The sequence below is a fragment of the Gobius niger genome (genome assembly GCF_951799975.1).
Source record: "Gobius niger genome assembly, chromosome: 22".
Lineage (NCBI taxonomy): Eukaryota > Metazoa > Chordata > Actinopteri > Gobiiformes > Gobiidae > Gobius > Gobius niger.
This window is the reverse complement of record NC_136873.1, coordinates 8,665,651-8,690,300: the sequence shown is the minus strand read 5'-3', so window position 1 is coordinate 8,690,300 and position 24,650 is coordinate 8,665,651. Positions and strand designations below refer to the sequence as shown.

The window sequence follows — 24,650 nt, the reverse complement described above, 5'->3', positions numbered from 1 at the left end:
AAAAATTATGAAAAAGTGACCAAAATGTTAGAAAAAATTTCACACAAATTGTCACAAAAAATTGATGAAAAAATGACAAAAATGTGAAAAACAATTGACAAAAAGTGACAAAAATATGACAGAAAATTGACGAAAAAATGACCCAAAAATGACAAAAATGTGAAAAAAAATGACCAAAAAAAGATTAAAAATGGACGAAAAAATGACAAAAATGTGACAAAAAGTGAAAAACCACCTCCTCAGCGGTGCAGATGTTCTCCTCTCCTGTCCTCCCCCTGGTCTCCATGACAGTGACCCTCACCTCCTCAGCGGTGCAGATGTTCTCCTCTCCTGTCCCCCTGCAGCAGACGTGACGTGGATCTTCTGGATCTCCTGGAGGAGCCGGTGCAGCTCCTGGTCTCGGCAGCTCACCTCCAGGCTCCTCCGCTCCGCTCTGAAGCTCTGCACGTCCACCAGCCTCCTGCCGTCCTCCTGAGGGCCAGAGCAGGACCATCAGTCAAAGCCCAGAGCCTTCAGATCCACACATTCACTACCAACACATCTGACATGACAGGTTCTGCTCAGGCCAGATATCAGTTTGAAACTTTTGCTGATGTTATTAGGGTCCAAACACATTAGATTAAGAGAACAGCTGCTACAAAACAGGTATTTGAAGCTGCTGGTGCCTCTGGAGTCTCTGAACATGAAGGTGTAGGACCCTCCAGAGGCTGCAGTTGTGCATAAACCTTCTGTCCCCACCAGTTAAAGACTTGACAATTATGCAGACTCTCATTTGAGTTAACAATGTAGAAAATCTGGAACGTTGTGTGAAACCCTGACTGTGTAGAACTCTGACTCTGTTGTGTTTCTTTACCGAGTCCTTGATGGTGATGGTCACAGCCTCCAGCGCCTGTTTCTTCTGTGCAGCCGACCTCTCCGAGCTCCCTGACGGGCACAACAAACTCACTTTAACCTCTTACCACCCGCCTGAACCATTCTGTCCTCTTTGGCCATTATATAGGCCTCATTTGAAAGCTAAGACCCACAAAACAGATCTTTTTCCTCAAGTTGTTGCTGTGTTGTGTCACCTTTTGTATGTTTTTTTTTCTTTCTTTTTTTTCATTTTTGTCACATTTTGGTTGAGTTTTTGTTAAATTTTTGTTTAATTTTTGTTTAATTTTTGTCATTTTTATGTTGAACTTTTGTCATTTTTTGTTGAATTTTTGTCATTTTTTTGTTGAACTTTTGTTGAATTTTTGTCACATTTTTGTCACATTTTGTTATTTTTTGTTGAATTTTTGTCATTTTTATGTTGAACTTTTGTAATTTTTTTGTTGAATTTTTGTCATTTTTTGTTGAATTTTTGTCACATTTTTGTTGAACTTTTGTCACATTTTTGTCATTTTTTTGTTGAATTTTTGTCATTTTTTTGTTGAACTTTTGTGGAATTTTTGTCACATTTTTGTCATTTTTTTGTTGAATTTTTGTCACATTTTTGTTATTTTTTTGTTGAATTTTTGTCACATTTTTGTTGAATTTTTGATGAATTTTGTCACATTTTTGTTGAACTTTTGTCACATTTTTGTCATTTTTTTGTTGAATTTTTGTCATTTTTTTGTTGAACTTTTGTGGAATTTTTGTCACATTTTTGTCATTTTTTTGTCACATTTTTGTCACATTTTTGTCATTTTTTTGTTGAATTTTTGTCACATTTTTGTTATTTTTTGTTGAATTTTTGTCATTTTTTTGTTGAATTTGTGTTGAATTTGTGTTGAATTTTTGTCACATTTTTGTCACATTTTTGTTATTTTTTATTGAATTTTTGTCACATTTTTGTTGAACTTTTGCCACATTTTTGTTGAACTTTTGTCACATTTTTGTTGAGCTTTTGTTGAATTTTTGTCACATTTTTGTTGAACTTTTGCCACATTTTTGTTGAACTTTTGTCACATTTTTGTTGAGCTTTTGTTGAATTTTTGTCACATTTTTGTCACATTTTGTTGCGTTTACATCCTTGTTTTCTTCTCATTTTTGTAGCTATTTTGCTGCTTGTTTCCCCCAGAAGCTTTCTGATTAGGGTAAAGCCAAACTGTAATCACGTGCTCCGTTCAGGTGGGAGTTAAGAGGTTAAAACACACATATCAGTGAAGTTTCCAGCACTCGACCCACTATCGCTCCTCATCCCGGCCCTGACAGCCTCTGTGGGCACTTCAGCGTCTGACCTAATTTAGTTTTAATTAGCGAGAGCCCGCCCCCCTCTGCCGTGTAATTATCACTGTGGGTTATTCTCGGCGCGGGCTGGTATTTTTACACGGGCGCGGGCGCTCTTCTGCGTGGCGGGATTAGGATCAAACGAGCCGCAGATATTTATACGTTTTGTCCTACTTTGTTCTTTTGCCGGAGCTCGTGGTGGTCAGGGTTTATTGTCTCGCTCTGGCTCGTGGCCTCAAAGATCGAACAATACAAAAAACAGCAGTGTGTTTAACCTCTTAACTCCCGCCTGAACCGAGCATGTTTTCTCCAGTTTGGCTTTACCCCAATCCAAAAGCTTCTGGAGAAAAGGTGAGAAAATAGCAACAGAACTGAGACGAAAACAATGATGGAAATGTGACAAAAAAGTGAGAAAACATTGACAAAAAGGTGATGAAAAATGGATGAAAAAGTGGCAAAAATGTCACAAGAAATTGACAAAAAATGACAAAAAAATGCAAAAAATGTGATAAAATTGTTACAAAAAAACGACAAAAATTTGATACAAATTTGACAAAAAATTGACAAAAAATGACAAAAAAATGACAAAAAAATGACAAAAAAAATGACAAAAATGTGACAAAAACATGACAAAAAATGACAAAAATGTGACAAAAATTTGACAAAAAAATGACAAACAATTGACTTAAAAAATGAGAAAAAATGGAGAAAAAAATGACAAAAAAATGACTAAAACATGACAAAAAATTGACTTAAAAAATAAAAATAAAAATGACCAAAAAATGACAAAAATGTGATAAAAATTCGACAAAAAATTGACAAAAAAAAGACAAAAAATGACAAAAAATTGACTTAAAAAAATCGAAAAAATTTAGAAAAAAATGGAAAAAAAGACAAAAAATTTACTTAAAAAATTAGAAAAAATTGACAAAAAAATGACAAAAATTGGACCAAAAAAAAAGAAAAAAAAAGACTAAAATGTGAGAAAAAATGACCAAAAAGTTACAAAAATGAGTTGAATACCCAACAAAAATATGATGGAAAAAAATCCGATAACGTGAGGACGAAGATCCTCTCGGTTCAGGCGGGAGTTAAGAGGTGATGTATATTAATCGCGATGAACCTCATGTTTAGATCAAACACACTCCTGTATCTGAGCACACATGACCTGAAAGACCAGCAGATTCACACAGCTGAGTCCATGACAGTGTGAGGGAAGAGGAGATGTGGTATCATGTGGTAATAACACGGTCATAACAGTAAAGAGTGAATGTCCGTCCACACCCATGAGCCTGGTGTGGAGCAGGTGACGCTGCTCTGGTCCAGCACAGAAGCTCAGATGTTTGAAGAGCGTGGAAGAGTTCTCCTCCACATTCACAGGACGCTTCTTATGGATCTGAAACAGAAACACAAGCAACTTGTAATTCTTCTGTTGTAAGTAATAATCATTTTATTTCAGTGAAGCAGCAGATAATGAAAAAATGTCAACAACTGTTCCTCTGTCTATGTCACTTCCTGTCAGTGTCCAATAAGGAAGTGAAACGTCACAGTGAGACGTCACAAAGTGAAAAAGGGACAAATATTCAACAAAAATGTGACAAAAATTCAACAAAAATGTGACAAAAAAGTGACAAAAAAGTGACAAAAAAGTGACAAAAAAGTGACAAAAATTCAACAAAAAAAGTGACAAAAATTCAACAAAAAAGTGTCAAAAATTCAACAAAAATGTGACAAAAATTCTACTAAAAAGTGACAAAAATTCAACAAAAATGTGACAAAAATTCAACAAAAAAGTGACAAAAAAGTGACAAAAAAATGACAAAAATTCAACAAAAAAGTGACAAAAAAGTGACAAAAAAATGACAAAAATTCAACAAAAAAGTGACAAAAAAGTGACAAAAAAATGACAAAAATTCAACAAAAAAGTGACAAAAATTCTACAAAAATGTGACAAAAATTCAACAAAAATGTGACAAAAATTCAACAAAAAAGTGACAAAAAAGTGACAAAAAAATGACAAAAATTCAACAAAAAAGTGACAAAAATTCAACAAAAATTCAACAAAAAAGTGACAAAAATTCAACCAAAATTCAACAAAAAAGTGACAGAAAATCAACAAAAATGTGACAAAAATTCAACCAAAATTCAACCAAAATTCAACAAAAAAGTGACAAAAATTCAACCAAAATTCAACAAAAAAGTGACAAAAATTCAACAAAAATTCAACCAAAATTCAACAAAAAAGTGACAAAAATTCAACCAAAATTCAACAAAAAAGTGACAAAAATTCAACAAAAAAGTGACAAAAAATGTGACCAAAAAAAAACATTAAAAGGTGAGACAACACAGCAACAACGCGAGGAAAAAGATCAGTTTTGTGGGTCTTCGCTTTCAAATGAGGTGTTACACATTCGGTTTAGGCGGGTGGTAAGAGGTTTCATCACCCTGGTCACTCCGCCTCCCGCTTCATCCGGGGGCGGCGCTGCAGTGTCGTTCCCCGGCGTCGGGCTCTTCCCGCCGGGCTCAGACTCCACCAGAGGGCGGGCGCCTGGAGGGAGGGACCAGGCCGAGCGAGGAGAACCATGCAGCTGCTCAGTCTGTGTGCGACAAAGTGGACAACCAGATCACTTCCAGATCAACTGCCCATTAGGGTGCATCAAAAAACATATTTTTTAAATTTTGATATGGCTGGGTGCCAAAAGTGTTCCAATGTATGTTTTAACAACACATGCAAAATATTTTTCCAATACATCAAGGTTTAGGGGTGCCAACTCACATGTGTTTCTGTGGATAAAGGGGCAATGGTGCTAACCGGTCACCATAAAGCTCTGAGGTAATTTATAAGGTATTTATAAGTTTTTGTTGGGTATGTGTACTCTTATTACATATAATTACCATATCTGCAGTTGTTTCTTTGTATATTGAAATTATTTTAGTGAAATGTTGTTATTTAGAAGTATTTCATGCTCACTACATCTACGGTTAGCTTGCTAGCAACAGTTAGCTAGATAAGTTAAATTACGTTAAGTTCCCTTTATTAATGTCTGTAGAGAAATTTGTTCTCTGCATTTGACCCATCCTCCACTTTTAGTGTTAGGGGAAACCGGAGTACCTGAAACCTGTGCAAACATGGGAATAACATGCAAGCTCCACACAGTCCCTTGGTGGGAATCGAACCCGGACATAAATATGTTAGCAAAGCTATCAAGCTTGTCAACAACAGTATTTTAGAGGAGAAAATATCATATTCAGAGTATTGAGGTCTCATTTATTGAGTGTAGCAATGTTGCTGTTTAATTAACGTTAATCTATTTGTGAGTGCAGCTAGTTACTCTGATAGTGATGTTATTGTAGATTCTCATTGTTATGATGAATTTGACTTTGTAGAGCTTAGATTTGAGGCTTTTGCATGCATAATACATCATAATTTAGTGATATTAGGTATGCTAAAATACCCAATCCTATATTGTCGTATCATTTTGTATCATTTTCATTCTCAGGCACTCTACAACACAACAAACGGGCGGCACGGTAGTACAGCGATTAGCGTTCGTGCTTCACAGCTAGAAGGTCTTGGGTTCGATTCCCACCCGTATGGGGCCTTTCAGTGTGGAGTTTGCATGTTCTCCCTCTGCGTGTCTGCATAGGTTTCCTCCGGGTACTCCGGTTTCCCCTACCACTAAGAACATGTATTGTAGGTGAATCCTTCAGCCAAGTGATTCTGACCATCAGCCTGGCTCCACATGGTGGCACTATCGTTGCCCACTGCTCCTTACGGGCTGCCCCAAACAAACAAAGTTCCAGGATCCAGCTAAGATGCTGCCCTCACCAAGTGGTCCAAGCCAGACTAGCAGTCGCAGCCTGGTCTTTGTTCTGGGCCCTAGCTTCACCAGTGAGGATGGCATCATCACTGGCGTTAAGCTGTCAGATCTTGCGATGCATGCTTGCCAAGCAGAGGGTGTTCGTTTTGGGAACCTCAAAATCAGGACCTTCAGCGTGCTCTGGGCAGCTGAGTGTGAAGTGGCCGTGATGATGATAAGCACCTTCAAATCCATGGCCATGAAAAAGGTGCTTCAGCAGTGATGTGGTCGCTGTATCGGACTGCTGTGGTGAAGAGAGAGCTGAGCTCTCGATTTACCGATCGATCTAGGTTCCCACCCTCACCTATGGTCATGAGATCTGGGTAATGACCGAAAGGACAAGATCGCGGATACAGCAGCCCAATTGAGTTTCGCAGGGTGGGAGTCATATTGGGAGGAGGCTCAGACCCAGGACACGCTCGAGGGACTATGTCTCTGAGCTGGCCTGGTGTCACCTTGGGGTCCCCCCAGAACAGCTGGAGGAGGTCTGGGTGGATCGGGGAGTCTGGGCATCTCTTCTCTGTCTTTTGACTCCACGACCCGGCACTGGATAAAGAAAATGGATGGATGGATTTTCCACTAGTGTTTGTCCTTTTAAGTGTCTCACAATTCAATGGGCGAGGAAAGCCCTTCTCTATGGTCCTCATGGAACTGACATTGCTGGAGTACCACCCTCTGGTGACCAGGGGTGGTAAACAGGATTCTGTTTGGGACTACAGACCTCAGGCCCCACTGAATGGGCCTGAATGGAACACCAGCTATCTCTTGTATATTATATCTATGGTAACAATAAAGACACAGAAAAGTGTGAAGCATCATCCATTCCAACATGGCGCCCAAAACATTTTTGTTTTGGATCTAACATGTCTGTCCGTGATTTCCATTAGGTGTTTGGACCAGAATTACACAACATATAAAACAGATTTTAAACAAACTTGACACAGGCTAGCCAACCTAGAAACACTAAAATGTTGGTGTGGATCAAACCCACAAGGAAGGTTCACAGGCCATGCGAGGATGTCCCATTGTCCTCCATTCATTTGTCTATAACCTGTTGTAAATGAAGAATCTAGAAAGGTCAATTCTAAGAAATTCCCAAAGTTTCCCAAAGGACAGACACACTAATGTTGCTTGAGTTACCCTATAGAACATGATTCTGTATAAAATGTAACCTTATTTAACCTTTCTGGGTCAACCTTTTGGAAAATAGACTAAAAATTGCGCATTTTTTGATATTTTAAAGAAGTTCACGTGTTAGTCGGTACCCCTAAATCTCAATGGATTTCCACAAAACTTTGCAAAAGTCATTTGTATATGAATAGGAACAAAATGCAATGCCAGCCAAATTGATATTTTGGAATTAAAATTTCACCATGTAAATTTGATGCACCCTACTGCCCATATATGGTCATGTTCAAAGCAGCCAGAAGGAAACAGAAGAATAGAGAATAGAAAAAGAATAGAGTTCAGGAAGTTCTACAGTTACCATGGAGATCCGCCATCTTGTGAGCTGTTACATATCCAGAGAACACCTCCAGTATATAGAAACCTCCAAAACCAAAATGATTTTCTTCTTCAGTTTTTGACAGTGATCTGATTCACAAACCTGACACGATATTTTTAAGTCTGAAAGTCCTCTCATCACGCTCGTGTTTTCGAACATTGTCTCCACTTTCGGACGCCTTCATGAGTAAATAATTGGACATTAGTTCATATGTGCCGACAGAGGAGACGAACTGAGATATTAACCAAAAAGTAAGACGGAAAAAATCAGCGATAGATACAGACGGCATCTCGTCATAGAAGGGGGCGTGGCCTCGCCGAGGGGGAAAATAGAATCTTTAGAGAAACACAATTTTTCCCTCTTTTTTTGCCATTTTCTGGTGGAATATCAACTTATTTATCACATACAAATAAAGTCAAAGTCAAGATTGTTCAGTAGAAGTGAAAAAACGGCAGTCGTAGCTAGCGCTAGAAAGCGTTAGCATTAGCCCGATGCTACCATTGCTCTCTGTTATTTATGTATTTATGGGCTGTTGAACCACTTTGCTCGTCTCCATGTCTTTGTTTCTTTATCTAGCAGAAACTGTGGTTACTGGCAAATAGATACAGACGCATCTCTGGACTCGCCCATATATGGTCATTGTCGTGGACCAAGTAAAAGGCAAAGGTGTTTAAAAAAGGATAGTTACTTAATCTAATGCTCAATATCTTCACTTAACGAATTTTTGTCGAATTTTTGTCAAATTTTTGTCGATTTTTTGTTGAATTTTTGTTGAATTTTTGTTGAATTTTTGTCACATTTTTGTCGAATTTTTGTCACATTTTTGTTGAATTTTTGTTGAATTTTTGTTGAATTTTTGTCACATTTTGGACCAGGAGTAGTTTGAAATCCGCGCAGTAATCTTCACTTTACTGCGCGGATTTCGAACTACTCCTGGTATTATCAAGCCTTACATTATAGTTCCCCCTTTTATCCGCTTAGAAAATCCACACTGTTTAATTGTGTGTAATTATACTTTGTAGTGGAACACTTCACGTAACCATATTTAAATAGGGAAAACGTGGAAGAGCTCGGTAGCTTCTATCTTGACCTGTTTTGGAGCTATAGAGGAGAGAGGGAGAGGCTAAATGCTAACGCCGTCTCTTTTTGTCACATTTTTGTTAAATTTTTGTTGATTTTTTGTCATTTTTTTGTCACTTTTTTGTTGAATTTTTGTCACATTTTTGTTGAGTTTTTTTTATTATTTTTGTCACATTTTTGTCACGTTTACATCCTTGTTTTCTCCTCATTTCATGTGGCTGTTTTGTTGCTTTTTTCCCCAAGAACCTTTTTGATTTGGGTAAAGCCAAACTAGAAAACGTGCTCCGTTCAGATGGGAGTTAAGAGGTTAACCATCAAACACAACAAGCTGACAGCTGACCAACAACTCTCCTGAAACTTCCTAAAGTGCTCACAAACTTATTCTTTTTAGAGGAAATCAGTCACTGTTCTCCACAAAATGGCGGATCTGGATCTGGAGTCTCCGCCGCCGTTCCCGAAGCCTCTCCGCACATACATTAATAAGAAACGCTCCACTCCGGGCACGCGCCACCGTTCCGTGAGTGGCAGCCGCGACATCAGACGTCCATCCATGTCATTTTTTGTTGAATTTTTGTTGAGTTTTTGTTGAATATTTGTCATTTTTTGTCATTTTTTGTTGAATATTTGTCATTTTTTGTCATTTTTTGTTGAATTTTTGTTGCATTTTTGTCATTTTTTGTTGAGTTTTTGTTGAATTTTTGTTGAATTTTTGTCACATTTTTGTCACATTTTTGTCATTTTTATGTCAAATTTTTGTCATTTTTTTGTTGAGTTTTTGTTGAGTTTTTGTTGAGTTTTGGTTGAATATTTGTTGAACTTTGGTCATTTTTTTGTCATTTTTGTTGAATTTTTGTCACATTTTTTGTTGAATTTTTGTTGAATATTTGTTGAATTTATGTTGCATTTTTGTTGCATTTTTGTCATTTTTTGTCATTTTTTTGTTGAATTTTTGTCACATTTTTGTTGATTTTTTGTTGATTTTTTGTTGAATTTTTGTTGCATTTTTGTTGAATTTTTGTTGCATTTTTATTGCATTTTTGTCATTTTTTGTCATTTTTTTGTTGAATTTTTGTCACATTTTTTGTTGAATTTATGTTGAATTTTTGTTGAATTTTTGTCTAATTTTTGTCTAATTTTTGTCATTTTTTTTTGTCAAATATTTGTCATTTTTTTGTTGAGTTTTTGTAGAATTTTTGTCATTTTTTTAATTAGATACAGGATACAGGATTTTAACCACATATTATGTTTTTACTACTATATTTGAGTGTCAGAATATGATATAACTCTTATATCCAGCAGAAGTCTGAAGTTCTGTCTAAAGCAGAAGCTCCATGACTTCCTTCTTCACTTCTCAGTCTGTGTTTTCCACAAAATGGCGGATCTGGATTTGGTTCTGTTACATCCCTGAGTCCTCAGCGCCTCCCGAAGCTCCGCCGCCGTTCCCGAAGCCTCTCTGCACATACATTAATAAGAAACGCTCCACTCCGGGCACGCGCCGCCGTTCCGTGAGTGGCAGCCGCGACATCAGACGTCCATCCATGTCATTTTTTGTTGACTTTTTTTTGAATATTTGTTGAATTTTTGTCACATTTTTGTCGAATTTTTGTCATTTTTTGTCATTTTTTGTTGAGTTTTTGTTGAATTTTTGTTGAATTTTTGTCACATTTTTGTCGAATTTTTGTCATTTTTATGTCGAATTTTTGTTGAATATTTGTTGAATATTTGCTGCATTTTTGTCATTTTTTGTCATTTTTTTGTTGAATTTTTGTCACATTTTTGTTGAATTTTTGTTGATTTTTGGTTGAATTTTTGTTGAATTTTTGTCATTTTTTTGTAGAATTTTTGTTGAGTTTTTGTCTTTTTTTGGGGGGGTTTTCTGAATTTTTGTTGAATTTTTGTCACATTTTTGTCCATTTTTATCACATTTTTTGTTGAATTTTTGTTGAATATTTGTTGAATTTATGTTGAATTTTTGCTGCATTTTTGTCATTTTTTGTCATTTTTTTTGTTGAGTTTTTGTTGTATTTTTGTTGCATTTTTGTCATTTTTTGTCATATTTTGTTGAATTTTTGTTGCATTTTTGTCATTTTTTGTCATATTTTGTTGAATTTTTGTCACATTTTTGTTGAGTTTTTGTTGAATTTTTGTCATTTTTTTAATTAGATAGTTGTAGTAGTCCACATATTATGTTTTTACTACTACATTTGAGTGTCAGAATATGATATAACTCCTATATCCAGCAGAAGTCTGAAGTTCTGTCTAAAGCAGAAGCTCCATGACTTCCTTCTTCACTTCTCAGTCACTGTTCTCCACAAAATGGCGGATCTGGATTTGAGTCCTCAGCGCCTCCCGAAGCTCCGCCGCCGTTCCCGAAGCCTCTCCGCACATACATTAATAAGAAACGCTCCACTCCGGGCACGCGCCGCCGTTCCGTGAGTGGCAGCCGCGACATCAGACGTCCATCCCCAAAATAATGGAAGAAAATGTTAAGGGAAGCTCAGAGATGCAGAACAGGTTTTGGAGAAGGCTGTCACAGGGAACATATGGTGAGTGAACGCAATCATCTCGAGCTCTTCAAAAAAACGCCACATTTTTAAGGCAGCGGGAGCGAGTGCGAGGAGGAGGCAGTCCCAGAGGAGGGGCGGCGTAAACTTTAAGATGATGCTTCTGATGGGTGGGTAAATAAGGGGAAGTTTGGAGACAGCTCGGCGGGAAGACGGGGACGTCGAGGAGCCAAGTTTGAGCTGGTGTTTGTTTAAGATATACTGTAGACTGGATTCTGAAAGAGGTGCTCGAGAAAATAAAAACTGTCACATGTGTTTTCTGTTCAGTGAAAGAAACAGAAAGTCCCGTAATTCAGACCGAAATGAAAACTTGAAGCTTCATATTGAGATGAATAGTTGTTAAGCCCTTACCACCCGCCTGAACCGAATGCATTCTGTCGTCTTTGGTCATTATATAGGCCTGTGTAACAGCTCATTTGAAAGATAAGACCCACAAAACTGATCTTTTTCCTCGCGTTGTTGCTGTGTTGTGTCACCTTTTTTATGTTTTTTTTTCTTTTCTTTTTTGTTGAATATTTGTCATTTTTTGGTTGAGTTTTTGTTGAATTTTTGTTGAATTTTTGTTGAATTTTTGTTGAATTTTTGTTGATTTTTTGTTGAATTTTTGTCATTTTTTTGTTGAGTTTTTGTCACATTTTTGTTGAATTTTTTGTCACATTTTTGTTGAATTTTTTGTCACATTTTTGTTGAATTTTTGTTGAATTTTTGTTGAATTTTTGTCATTTTTTTGTTGAGTTTTTGTCACATTTTTGTTGAATTTTTGTCATTTTTTTGTTGAATTTTTGTCACTTTTTTGTTGAGTTTTTGTCATTTTTTGTCACATTTTTGTTGCATTTTTGTTGAATTTTTGTCATTTTTTGTTGAGTTTTTCAACTTTTGTTGAATTATTTTTTTTTGTGGCCGTTTTGGTGCTTTTTTCCCATAAGCTTTTTGATTGGGGTAAAGCCAAACTGGAGAAAATGGGATCCGTTCAGGTGGGAGTTAAGAGGTTAACCATCAAACACAACCAAATCGACTGTGATGTCACATGTGGGGCTGGTTGTTACTAAAATGGAGTTGTATCTTTGTTGCTTCTTGACGGGGGAGGCTGACGAGACCAAGAGCCGAACTTTCCAACCTTGATCCTGTGAAGAGCCACAAAGAGCTCCAGGGGCGGCAGTTTGTGATTAAATATAATGTGACCGTTATATTTAATCACACAGATTAGTAATGAAATAAAATCAGGCACTGCTGCAGTGGCCAAGTATTTATGCTTTTACACGACTGTTGACCAGACATTTGGAAAAGCGCCTCCCTTGTACCCTTGCTACGCCCCTGGATATTGCAAAACGATATTTTGTCCCAGGCTAAGTGTTTTCAGTAAATGGATAAATACTCAAATATCGATATCTGATCAAATCTCTCACACCAAGTCCCGCCTCCTGAAATATTCGAGTCAAAACAAGACTTAAAAACAGTGCTCAAGACAGAGCGAGTCAAAACAGGACTTTTTGTTGAGTTTTTGTTGAATTTTTGTCACATTTTTGTTGAATTTTTGTCACTTTTTGTCATTTTTTTGTCACATTTTTGTTGAATTTTTGTCATTTTTTTGTTGAATTTTTTTGAGTTTTTGTTGATTTTTTGTTGATGTTTGTCATTTTTTTGTCATTTTTTTGTTGAATTTTTGTCACATTTATGTTGAATTTTTGTCATTTTTTTGTTGAATTTTTGTCACTTTTTTATTGAATTTTTGTCACTTTTTTGTCATTTTTTTGTCATTTTTTTGTTGAATTTTTGTCTTTTTTTGTCTTTTTTTGTTGAATTTTGTCTTTTTTTGTCACATTTTTGTTGATTTTTTGTCACTTTTTTGTTATTTTTTTGCCATTTTTTTGTTGAATTGTTGTCTTTTTTTGTCACTTTTTTGTTGAATTTTTGTCTTTTTTTGTTGAATTTTCGTTGAATTTTTGTCACAACCATTTGTTCAACCTTCGAGTCAAAACAAGACTCAAAAACACATACAACTGAAAGTATTTTAACCACACTCTTGCTTCTTACTGTTACTGATTACCTCTATATTGATGTTTTTATTGATTATATTTGTTTTGTGAAGCACTTTGAGTCGCCTCGTGTATGAATTGTGCTCTACAAACAAACTGGCCTTGTCTTCAAACCCCCCCAGGCCCAGATCATTCCAGGACTAACCCTGAGCTGTGGATCCTTGTCCTGAATCAGAGTGAGCGGCAGCTGCCGGAGCCGAGGCCTAATTGATCCATCAGCGTGTTCGCGTTAGCTCCGTGTTTACCCAGACCGTGAGTGCGAGAGCCTCTTCCTCTCATCATCTTCATTAAGACTCCACGAGCAGACATCTCCGCTCGCATTCGGCCCAGACACTTAGCGACAATTACGCGGAGGCGCTTCGGCGAGCGGGAGGAGGGCGAGGACAGATGGGGCGGACGACGGAAAGTCATTCATTAATTCAGTCCGAACCCTCTTTGCACCGGCTTCCTGTTCGCTTTAGAGGAGCCTCATCAGAAAGACTGGATTAACCTCACAATCCTCGTTCCAGTTACTCCTCAGTTACGGCGAGAAGGAAACATATAAAGAACATTAGAGGAGTCAACTTGAAGCTGTCGATGTAGATTACTGACATAAGGGAGAAAGAAAGAAGGAAAGAAGTGTAGCTTTTTGAGCCTCATCATGGGTGAAAAAAGCCATGCTGTTTTCAAGGTAAATTACAACACTCGAGTTGGGAAATGTTGATCTTTTTGGATAAATTCGCGAGCGTCAACCAATCAGGAGCTTTCCCCCCAATTTTTTGGACAATTGACAATTTTTGACAATTGACATTTTTTTTGACAATTGACACTTTTTGACAATTGACATTTTTTTGACAATTTTTGACGATTGACAATTTTTGACAATTGGCAATTTTTGACAATTGACACTTTGACAATTGACTTTTTTTTGACAATTGACTTTTTTTTGACAATTGACATTTTTTGACAATTGACAATTTTGGACAATTGACTTTTTTTTGACAATTGACATTTTTTGACAATTGACATTTTTTGACAATTGACACTTTTTGACAATTGACTTTTTTTTGACAATTGACATTTTTTGACAATTGACACTTTTTGACAATTGACACTTTTTGACAATTGACATTTTTTGACAATTGACACTTTTTGACAATTGACACTTTTTGACAATTGACATTTTTTGACAATTGACAATTTTTGACAATTGGCAATTTTTGACAATTGACTTTTTTTGACAATTGACAATTTTTGACAATTGACACTTTGACAATTGACTTTTTTTTTGACAATTTACAATTTTTGACAATTGACACTTTTTGACAATTGACATTTTTTTTGACAATTGACTTTTTTTGACAATTGACTTTTTTTTGACAATTGACAATTTTTGACAATTGGCAATTTTTGACAATTGACATTTTTTTTGACAATTGACTTTTTGACAATTGACAATTTTTGACAATTGACACTTTTTGACAATTGACATTTTTTTGACAATTGACAATTTTTGACAATTGACTTTTTTTTGACAATTGACAATTTTTGACGATTGACAATTTTTGACAATTGACTTTTTTTTGACAATTGACAATTTCTGACAATTGACAATTTTTTGACAATTGACAATTTTTGACAATTGACTTTTTTTTGATAATTGACAATTTTTAACAATTGACAATTTTTGACAATTGACTTTTTTTGACAATTGACAATTTTTGACAATTGACTTTTTTTTTTGACAATTAACTTTTTTTTGACAATTAACTTTTTTTTGACAATTGACAATTTTTTTGACAATTGAAATTTTTTGACAATTGACACTTTTTGACAATTGACTTTTTTTTTTTGACAATTGACAATTTTTTTTCGGACCACAGTGAAATTTAATTTGTGACCCCATTGTAAACTTTTACAAAGACACATCAGCGTTTCTTTATCTGAACACCCAGGATTAAAAGACAACTTATTTCAGTGACTGAGGAATGTGTTTGGGCCTCGAGGACGCCTGCTGTAGCATTAGCACCGGAGAAAGTGCTAATGCTAAGCTAAACCTCCGGTCCTCACGCGAAAACGAGAAACATGCACAAATAAAGTCAATAAAGAACAATGATCACACACTGAGCTGGGCTGGCTGGAGGGTCCTACACCTTCATGTTCGGGAGACTCCAGTTTTGTAGCATCTGTTCTCTTAATCTGATGTGTTTGTCTGGCAGAAACCGTCCTCATTGTGCCTTTATCTGCACAAACCCGTGTGTGTCTGAATCATCCAAATCTCTTAACAGTACGATGATTACGCTTCATCTTTCATGAAATATCGAAGGTTTTAATACCGAGGTCATATTGTTCTCTACTAAATGATGTATAGTTACTGTTTATGTGCCTGTAGGCTGTACCTGCAGGTTGAAGCCAGCCCCGCGGCCCGAGGGAGGCTCAGATCCTCGTCCGGACTGGAGACTGCGTTTAGACCCTGGACTGGAGACGTCTGGAACAAAAAGCCGTCACTGTTTATCGCTTTAACATTATATACAGCATTCGTTCATGATTATCTGACCGATCCTGGAGCAGACCGGAGCCATGTGGATTTGCTTCTCAAAGCCCAGACTCTCCAGCAGAGCTTCGTACGACACCGCGGAGCCCGGACTCTGGGCCCTCCAAAACCTGCAACCCAGAAACCAGGGGCCGACTCAGCACCAGACTGGAAACTACAGGAGAATCTCTGAACTCCCACCGGAACCAAGCACAACCTCTCCAGTTTGAAACCAGGGGCCGACTCAGCACCAGACTGGAAACTACAGGAGAATCTCTGAACTCCCACCGGAGCCAAGCACAACCTCTCCAGTTTGACATTAGACAAATCTTACAGCAGAACTAAGTAACATGTTTGCTTTAATGAATCCTTTCCGTGGGTTAGAGGTGGAGCTTTGGCTTCGAAGGGCATGAGTTACTTAGTTCTGCTTTAACCTCTTAAGGATCTTTTTCCTCACGTCATCAGATTTTTTTCTCCATCATTTTTTTGTTGGGTATTCAATTCATTTTTGTCACATTTTTGTCATTTTCTCGTCAATTTTTTCATCATATTTTTTTCACATTTTTGTCATTTTTTACGTCATTTTTTCGTCAATTTTTTATCAAATTTGTCATTTTTTTGTCACATTTTTGTCACATTTTCATCATTTTTTGTCATTTTTTTGTAATTTTTTTGTTTTGTTTTTTTCATTTTTTTAAAAAAAATTTTTGTTATATTTTTATCACCTTTTCCTCATTTTTTTCGTCATTTCCTGTCATTTTTTTTTCATTTTTTGTCACATTTTTGTCATTTTTTCGTCAATTTTTATCAAATTTGTCATTTTATTGTCACATTTTTTGTCACATTTTTGTCATTTTTTGTCACATTTTTGTCATTTTTTTGTCACTTTTTTGTCATTTTTTGTCAAATTTTTGTCATTTTTTTTAATACATTTTTATCACATTTTTTTCATTTTTTTGTTACATTTTTGTAATTTTTTTTGTAATTTTTTTGCTACATTTTTACCACATTTTCTCACTTTTTTGTCACATCTTCATCATTGTTTTCGTCTCATTTTTGTTGCTATTTTCACAGCTTTTTTCCAGAAGCTTTTAGATTTGGGTAAAGCCAAACTGGAGAAAATGTGCTCGGTTAAGAGGATTTTTTCAGTTTTCAGGTTTTGGGCCAAATCTGTCTCTGAACATACAAGCTTTCACCCGGAAACAGAAAACATGCCTAATCTTCACAATAACATGTTTAAATATTGCGCTGATTCAATGTTCCCCCATAGACTTATATGGGAGAACGCAATTTCAAGGGCCTTTTTCTCAAAACACATTTTTCTGTCATTGTGGCGACCATAAATTTGAATGTAGCTCTATCCATTATTCAGATTTCGTCGCTGAAAAGATGGGAAATTTGGGGCATTTTTCTTATATGAAAACTTGCAATGTATTTTTTTCTCACATTTATGCCAGTGAACGACAGCAAACGTTTGAAATTGATATCTGTAAATATACATTTTTTCCCTATTCACCTGCAGTGTCTCTTAAGGCGGGGGTTTTAACAGTGCAGTCCTGAAGCGTCCGGAGGAAAAGCTCTCGGAGGATTCTTTCTCATTTCGTCTCTCTTTAATTGTCCGGGTCCCTCGTGTCCCCCCTCACTCTCGCCCGACCTCCTTCTGTGACTTTGACGTCCGATTCTGACAGGGAAGATCGCGCTCCATCACTGTCCGACTATATTTATAAACCTAAATAAAGGTTGAAGCGCCGTCCGTTCTCCAGAGGCTCACGATCTGTTTAAGTGACTTGTTTGTCAAGGATCGGAAACCCCAGATTCAACGTTCTCCGTGTCCGCCCCGCCCTCCGCCTCCCTCCGCTCTGTTCATCCCCGACGAAAATACGGATTAACTCTGTTTTCACGGAGTTAGTGGCCGTTGAGCTGTTGTCATTCGGAGGCCGGAGTGGAAAGGAGCTGAGCGAGGCGGAAGGTGTGGAATCAGGAGTTAACCTCTTAACTCCCGCCTGAACCGGGAGGATCTTTTTCCTCACGTCATCAGAGTTTTCTTTTCCATCATTTTTTTGTTGGGTAATCAACTCATTTTTGTATCTTTGTCATTTTTTTGTCCATTTTTTTGTTTAATTTTTATCACATTTTTGTCACATTTTTGTAAATGTTTTTGTCATTTTTTGTCACATTTTTGTCATTTTTTCGTCAATTTTTTATCACATTTTTGTCATTTTTTTTGTCATTTTTTTGTTAAATTTGTATCACATTTTTGTTATTTTTTGTCACATTTTTGTCTTTTTTTTGTCAAATTTTTATCACCTTCTTTTTCACATTTTTGTCATTTTTTTGTCATTTTTTTTCACTTTTTGTCAATTTTTTGTAATTTTTTTGTTAAAGTTTTATCACATTATTGTCACATTCTTGTCATTTTTTGTCATTTTATGTCATATTTTTGTAAAAAAAAAAAGTCATTTTTTTGTCACATTTTTTTCATTTTTTTTGTCATTTTTTTGTAGCCTGGCTAACACCAGACTAAAATCACAAGTGATATTTAGTCTGGGGACCACCAATGCATTTTCTCGTAGGAGAGGTGTGGTTTACGATACTGTCAATGGTCCATACTCGTTTATTGGGCGATACGAAAAAAAAAAAAAGTATCTTGCGTCTGCACGTAGCCATAGCCAATCGTATCATCGCATGAGATGACGTATGACGTACCCGCTGTAAACTTTTGAGCTAAACTATTTAGAACACGGTGTAAAGCTTGATCGAAAAATACCATCGTGTCTGCTGCTGTCATGTTGGATCCGTAAATAAACTTTTTTTTATTTTTTTATCCGTAAATAAACTACAAGCTTCCGTGCGTCATCATCTTGCCGTCCTTCCTCGCTCTGTGATTGGTTCCCAAATCCACCGGAAAATTTGGGCCATGGTCCCCAGGCTGTTGTGCAGTTCGAAATAATTCGAGCGCACACAGCAGCCTGGTGTTAGCCAGGTTAATTTTTTTGTTAAATTTGTATCACATTTTTGTTATTTTTTATCACATTTTTGTCTTTTTTTTGTCACATTTTTGTCAAATTTTTATCACCTTTTTTTTCAGATTTTTGTCATTTTTTTCTTTTCTTTTTTTCTTTTTTTTCACTTTTAGTCAATTTTTTGTAATTTGTTTGTTAACGTTTTATCACATTATTGTCACATGTTTGTCATTTTTTTGTCATTTTTTGTCATTTTATGTCATATTTTTGTAAAAAAAAAAAGATGTCATTTTTTTGTCTCATTTTTGTCATTTTTTGTCACATTTTTTGTCATTTTTTTGTCATTTTTTTGTCGCATTTTTGTCATTTTTGTCAGTTTTTTGTCACATTTTTGTTAGTTTTTTGTCGCTATTTTCACAGCTTTTTTCCAGAAGCTTTTGGATTGGGGTAAAGCCAAACTGGAGAAAATGTGCTCGGTTCGGGTGGGAGTTAAGGGGTTAAAGTCTGTCAGAACTGACTTCCACCACCTTGAGTCGTGACAACAATAACTAAATATAAAAAATGTCTGACAGAATCACCAGGCCTGGAGATGGTTGTGAATTTGAAGAATCATGATTTTCTTCATCATGAAAGGAGGACCCTGGTGCTGCCTCAAACACTAGCACACCTAAAGAAGTGGTACCTGCTGAAGTCGCGGTCCCTCAGAGCGACCCCGTGGTGATCCAGGATCCTCTGCAGGTCCGGTTTGTGGACGAGTCCGCTCCGGTCCAGGTCGAACAGGCGGAACATTCTGCGGACGGCCCGGAGGTTCCCACACATCTGAAGCACCGACACAAGGCCACAAGAGGCATCAGTTTACAGAGTTCTTTTGTTGTTATGGCGGCCATTTTGAATACTGAAGTAGAATCATGCAGTACTACAACATGCAGAGGTTTTCTTTATTATTAGTTCTCTGATTTTAGGTTTAAGTTTAGTGCAGCTTTTCTTAAAAATGTGGCAAAAATTCAACAAAAAAGTGACAAAAATTCAACAAAAATGTGACAAAAACTCAACCAAAAAGTGACAAAAACTCAATAAAATGTGACAATAACCCAATAAAAATTCAACAAAAATTCAACAAAAAAGTGACTTAAACGTACACTGTTCACTTATAGGATATTGACCCCATATTATGTTAAAATAGCTTTAATTTAAACTCATACTGAGTCACAAGAACCGAAATAACTGTAACTTTAAGAATTAGATTCAAGAGAATGAAGTGTTTTACACTTTAGAAAAAGTCCCAAGGGCGACTGGACATGCCCCAAAGGCCCCCAAAGGGCCCCTGGGGGCCCCTGGGGGCCCGCGGGCACCACGTTGGTGACCCCTGATCTATATCCATCCATCCACATCCATCCTTCCATTTATATCCATCCATCCATCCATCCATCCTTCCATCTATATCCATCCACATCCATCCTTCCATCTATATCCATCCACATCCATCCTTCCATCTATATCCATCCACATCCATCCTTCCATCTATATCCATCCACATCCATCCATCCTTCCATCTATATCCATCCACATCCATCCTTCCATCTATATCCATCCACATCCATCCATCCTTCCATCTATATCCATCCATCCATCCATCCTTCCATCTATATCCATCCACATCCATCCTTCCATCTATATCCATCCACATCCATCCTTCCATCTATATCCATCCACATCCATCCTTCCATCTATATCCATCCATCCATCCATCCATCCTTCCATCTATATCCATCCATCCATCCTTCCATCTATATCCATCCACATCCATCCTTCCATCTATATCCATCCATCCATCTATATCCATCCATCCATCCATCCTTCCATTTATATCCATCCAACCACATCCATCCTTCCATTTATATCCATCCATCCATCCATCCATCCTTCCATTTATATCCATCCATCCATCTATATCCATCCATCCATCCATCCTTCCATTTATATCCATCCAACCACATCCATCCTTCCATCTATATCCATCCATCCACATCCATCCATCCATCTATATCCATCCATCCATCCATCCTTCCATTTATATCCATCCATCCATCTATATCCATCCATCCATCCTTCCATTTATATCCATCCATCCATCCATCCTTCCATTTATATCCATCCATCCATCTATATCCATCCATCCATCCATCCACTTCCTTCCTTCCACTTAGAGAGACTTATCCATACATTTGTCTCCAGCTTAGACACCTATAACGGCTGCAGAACGTCCAGAACTACGACCAGACTGACTTTTACTGGAATCACAAAACACTCTCTTTTACAGGGACAGTTCCGGGTTTGTGACATACAGCCTCATTTCCGACTCATCCAGAGTGTTGTTGATTTCTGGAGATCTAAACAGGGGCCGGACTGGGACTGAAAAACAGCCCTGGACTCGGACCAGCCTGGCCAAAATTAGCGGAATTGTGACACTTCCACAAATACATATTTGAACAGTTCTTTATTACATTTTTGCTGCTTTTTTGTCACATTTTCAACACTTTTATTACATTTTTGTCGTTTTTTTTTAACATATTTGTTTAATTTTTGTCACTTTTTTGACGCTTTTTTGTCACTTTTTTATTAAATTTTTGTCATATTTTTGTCATTTTTTATCACATTTTTGTTCTTTTTTTGTCATATTTTTGACATTTATTTGTCATTTTTTGACATTTATTTGTCATTTTTTGTCATTTTTCTGTCATTTTTTTGTCATATTTTTGTCATTTTTTATCATTTTTTTCATTTTTCTGTCATTTTTTTTTTCATTTATTTTGTCATTTTTTTTAATCATTTTTTTCATTTTTTTGTCATTTTTTGTCATATTTTTATCACATTTTCATCACATTTTTGTCATTTTTTTGTCATTTTTTTGTCACATTTTTGTTCGGCTTTTTATTATCATTTTTTGATCGGCATCAACAGCAAAAAGAGCGGGAAAGGCGGTCGCAGAAACAGAAGCAAAATCATTAATATAAATAATAAATAATAACGGTCCCAAAACTGAACCTTGTGGTGCACCATGCTCCACGGAATTCCTTTTAGATTCATGTTTTTTTATACTGGGCTTTACCCAAATCTAAAAGCTTCTCGACTGGAGATCAACAATGTAACGCCTCATTTGAAAGCTAAGATCTATGGCCTATTTGAAGACTTTCGTAGAGGTCAGTGTCACTGTAACATCGTCTCAAATCCACATGGAAAGTTTTCACAGTGACGTCCCTGTCCCCTGTTCACCGGCAGCGCCTCGCTCCCACTGACGGGATTCCTACAGAGACCGGGAAGTTTAATTTGCGGCGCTGAAAATAGTTTTGTCGCCGAGACTGACAGCTCATTATCTGGCGGCGTAATGAGGGTTTAACTCCAAAACCAGGTCAGCGACGGCGAGATCCCCTCACTGTCCCGACACACCAGCTCGTATTACTCAGTTCCATCTCGTGTTTCCATGTTCAGGAAGCTTTTAGATTTGGGTAAAGCCTGGACACCTGGATAATAACTGAGATTTGATTGTGTAGGTGGCGGTTCAGAGGTTTAACCCATTTTCCCCTGTTTGGCTTTGCTCTGATCAAAAAGCTTCTTGGGGAAAAACATCAAAATAGCCACAAAAAATGAGAAGAAAACAAGGATGTAAACGCAACAAAAAGTGACAAAAATTCATCAAAAAATTCATCAAAAAATTCAACAAAAAATTCAACAAAAAAGTGACAAAAATTCAACAAAAAAGTGACAAAAATTCAACAAAAAAGTGACAAAAATTCAACAAAAAAGTGACAAAAATTAAACAAAAATTCAACAAAAAATCATCAAAAAAGTGACAAAAATTCAACAAAAAAGTGACAAAAATTCAACAAAAACGTGACAAAAATTCAACAAAAACGTGAAAAAATTCAACAAAAACGTGACAAAAATTCAACAAAAATGTGACAAAAATTTGACAAAAAAATGACAAAAATTCGACAAAAAAATGACAAAAATTCGACAAAAATGTGACAAAAATTCTACAAAAATGTGACAAAAAATCAACAAAAATGTGACAAAATGCACTCAGGGGGCGGAGCCTCCACAGAGCTCCAGAGCTTGATTGACAGCCTCTGGAGCCAGTCCATGTACTGAAAATGCTTCCAACTTCCGGGCTGATAAACAAAAACCAGCGTCGTTAAAAATATTTCACCTCCCCCAGCCTGGTCACATGGGTCACATGGGTCACATGGGTCACATGGGTCACATGGGTCACATGGGTCACATGGGTCACATGGGTCACACGGGTCACATGGGTCACATGGGTCACATGGGTCACATGGGTCACATGGGTCACATGGGTCAGAGCGATGTTTAGAAAAACTCTTTGGAACCAGACTTTTAAGCCGTTCTTGGGCCGCTTGAAGTCCCATTAGAATCAATGCTCCCAAGTGTCTCTAAAACAAAGAAGGAACATCTAACTGTAGAACGTTCCAAAACATGAGAAACCAGACTTTACAGTTGCTTAAAACATGTGGGAAGTGCAATGCTGTCTAATGGGAAACTAGCTTGTTTTGCCGCCCACATGTGAAGGTCCTGCAGCGATGGTTGGACCTGTTTACACAGCGCACTTTGAACTGTGGACTTTAAACAAAAGCCTGATCTAAAAGTCTCACAGATACATATATATGAGTGACGCGTCGGGTCCGTCCATCACTGTCGGCTTTCATGGACCGAGCGCCGCTAATTATGCTCCAAAACTCTGGGGTAATCAGGCACCGCGAGGCCCCCGGCTACTCGGGACGGACCGGGGAGGGAAGAGGAGCTGTCAGAGGAGGCGGGGGAGGAGGAGGGGGGAGGAGGGGGGGGGGGGGGGACAGAAGGAATGACTGCAGGAATTAAAACAAGTGGAGTCCTGAATGTACGGAGAGTTAGCGAACCGGACACTCAGGGACACTTTCACAGTCTGTTACGCTCAGTGTGTTTGTCCTACAGCCGAATACCTCGAAATACTTTAACCTCTGAACTCTGAACCGAGAGGATCTTTTTTTCATCGTTTTATTGTTGGGTATTCAACTCATTTTTGTAACTTTTTTGTCATTTTTTTGTCACATTTTTGTCATTTTTTTGTGACATTTTTGTAATTTTGACGTCAATGTTTATCAATTTTTTGTCATCTTTTTGTCACATTTTTATCACATTTTTGTCATTTTTTGTCAATTTTTCATCAATTTTTTGTCATTTTTTGTCACTTTTTTGTCTCATTTTTATCACATTTTTGCAATATTTTTTATCAAATTTTTGTCATTTTTTTGTTACATTTTTGTCCTTTTTTTGTCCATTTTTTGTCCATTTTTCATCAATTTTTCATCAATTTTTTGTCATTTTTTTGTCACATTTTTATCACATTTTTGTCATTTTTTGTCAATTTTTCATCAATTTTTCATCAATTTTTTGTCATTTATTTGTCACATTTTTGTAATTTTTTGTCAAATTTTTATAAATTTTTTGTCACATTTTTTTTTCATTTTTTCGTCAAATTTTTATCCCATTTTTCTCTCATATTTTGTAATTTTTTTGTGACATTTTTGTCATTTTGACGTCAATGTTTATCAAATTTTTGTCATTTTTTTGTCAATTTTTTGTAATTTTTTGTCAAATTTTTATCAATTTTTTGTCACTTTTTTTTTTTTCATTTTTTCATCAATTTTTGTCATTTTTTGTTACATTTTGTCACATTTTTTTGTATTTTTTCGTCACATTTTTCTCACATTTTTCTCTCATATTTTGTATTTTTTTTGTAATTTTTTGTCACATTTTGTCATTTTTTCGTCATTTTTTGTATTTTTTTTTGTCACATTTTTGTCACTTTTTCATACATTTTTCCTCCCTTTTTTGTCACATTTCCATCATTGTTTTGGTCTCAGAAGCTTTTGGATTGGGGTAA

The 24,650-nt window shown here is 36.6% G+C and overlaps 1 protein-coding gene across 1 annotated transcript in view; it reads right to left on the bottom strand.

The window, feature by feature from the left end:
* Positions 1 to 19,498, bottom strand: part of LOC306981579 (uncharacterized protein) — a gene marked incomplete at its 5' end in the record, with an annotated part of 59,170 nt that extends 39,672 nt beyond the window's left edge. Inside the window, 6 exons of the mRNA XM_079581187.1 lie at positions 302 to 471; positions 854 to 924; positions 3,475 to 3,586; positions 15,613 to 15,701; positions 15,771 to 15,877; positions 19,392 to 19,498. Of these exons, the coding sequence (XP_079437313.1) occupies positions 302 to 471; positions 854 to 924; positions 3,475 to 3,586; positions 15,613 to 15,701; positions 15,771 to 15,877; positions 19,392 to 19,498 (656 nt within the window). The remainder of the gene's footprint in view (positions 1 to 301; positions 472 to 853; positions 925 to 3,474; positions 3,587 to 15,612; positions 15,702 to 15,770; positions 15,878 to 19,391) is intronic.
* Positions 19,499 to 24,650: the final 5,152 nt, after the last annotated feature.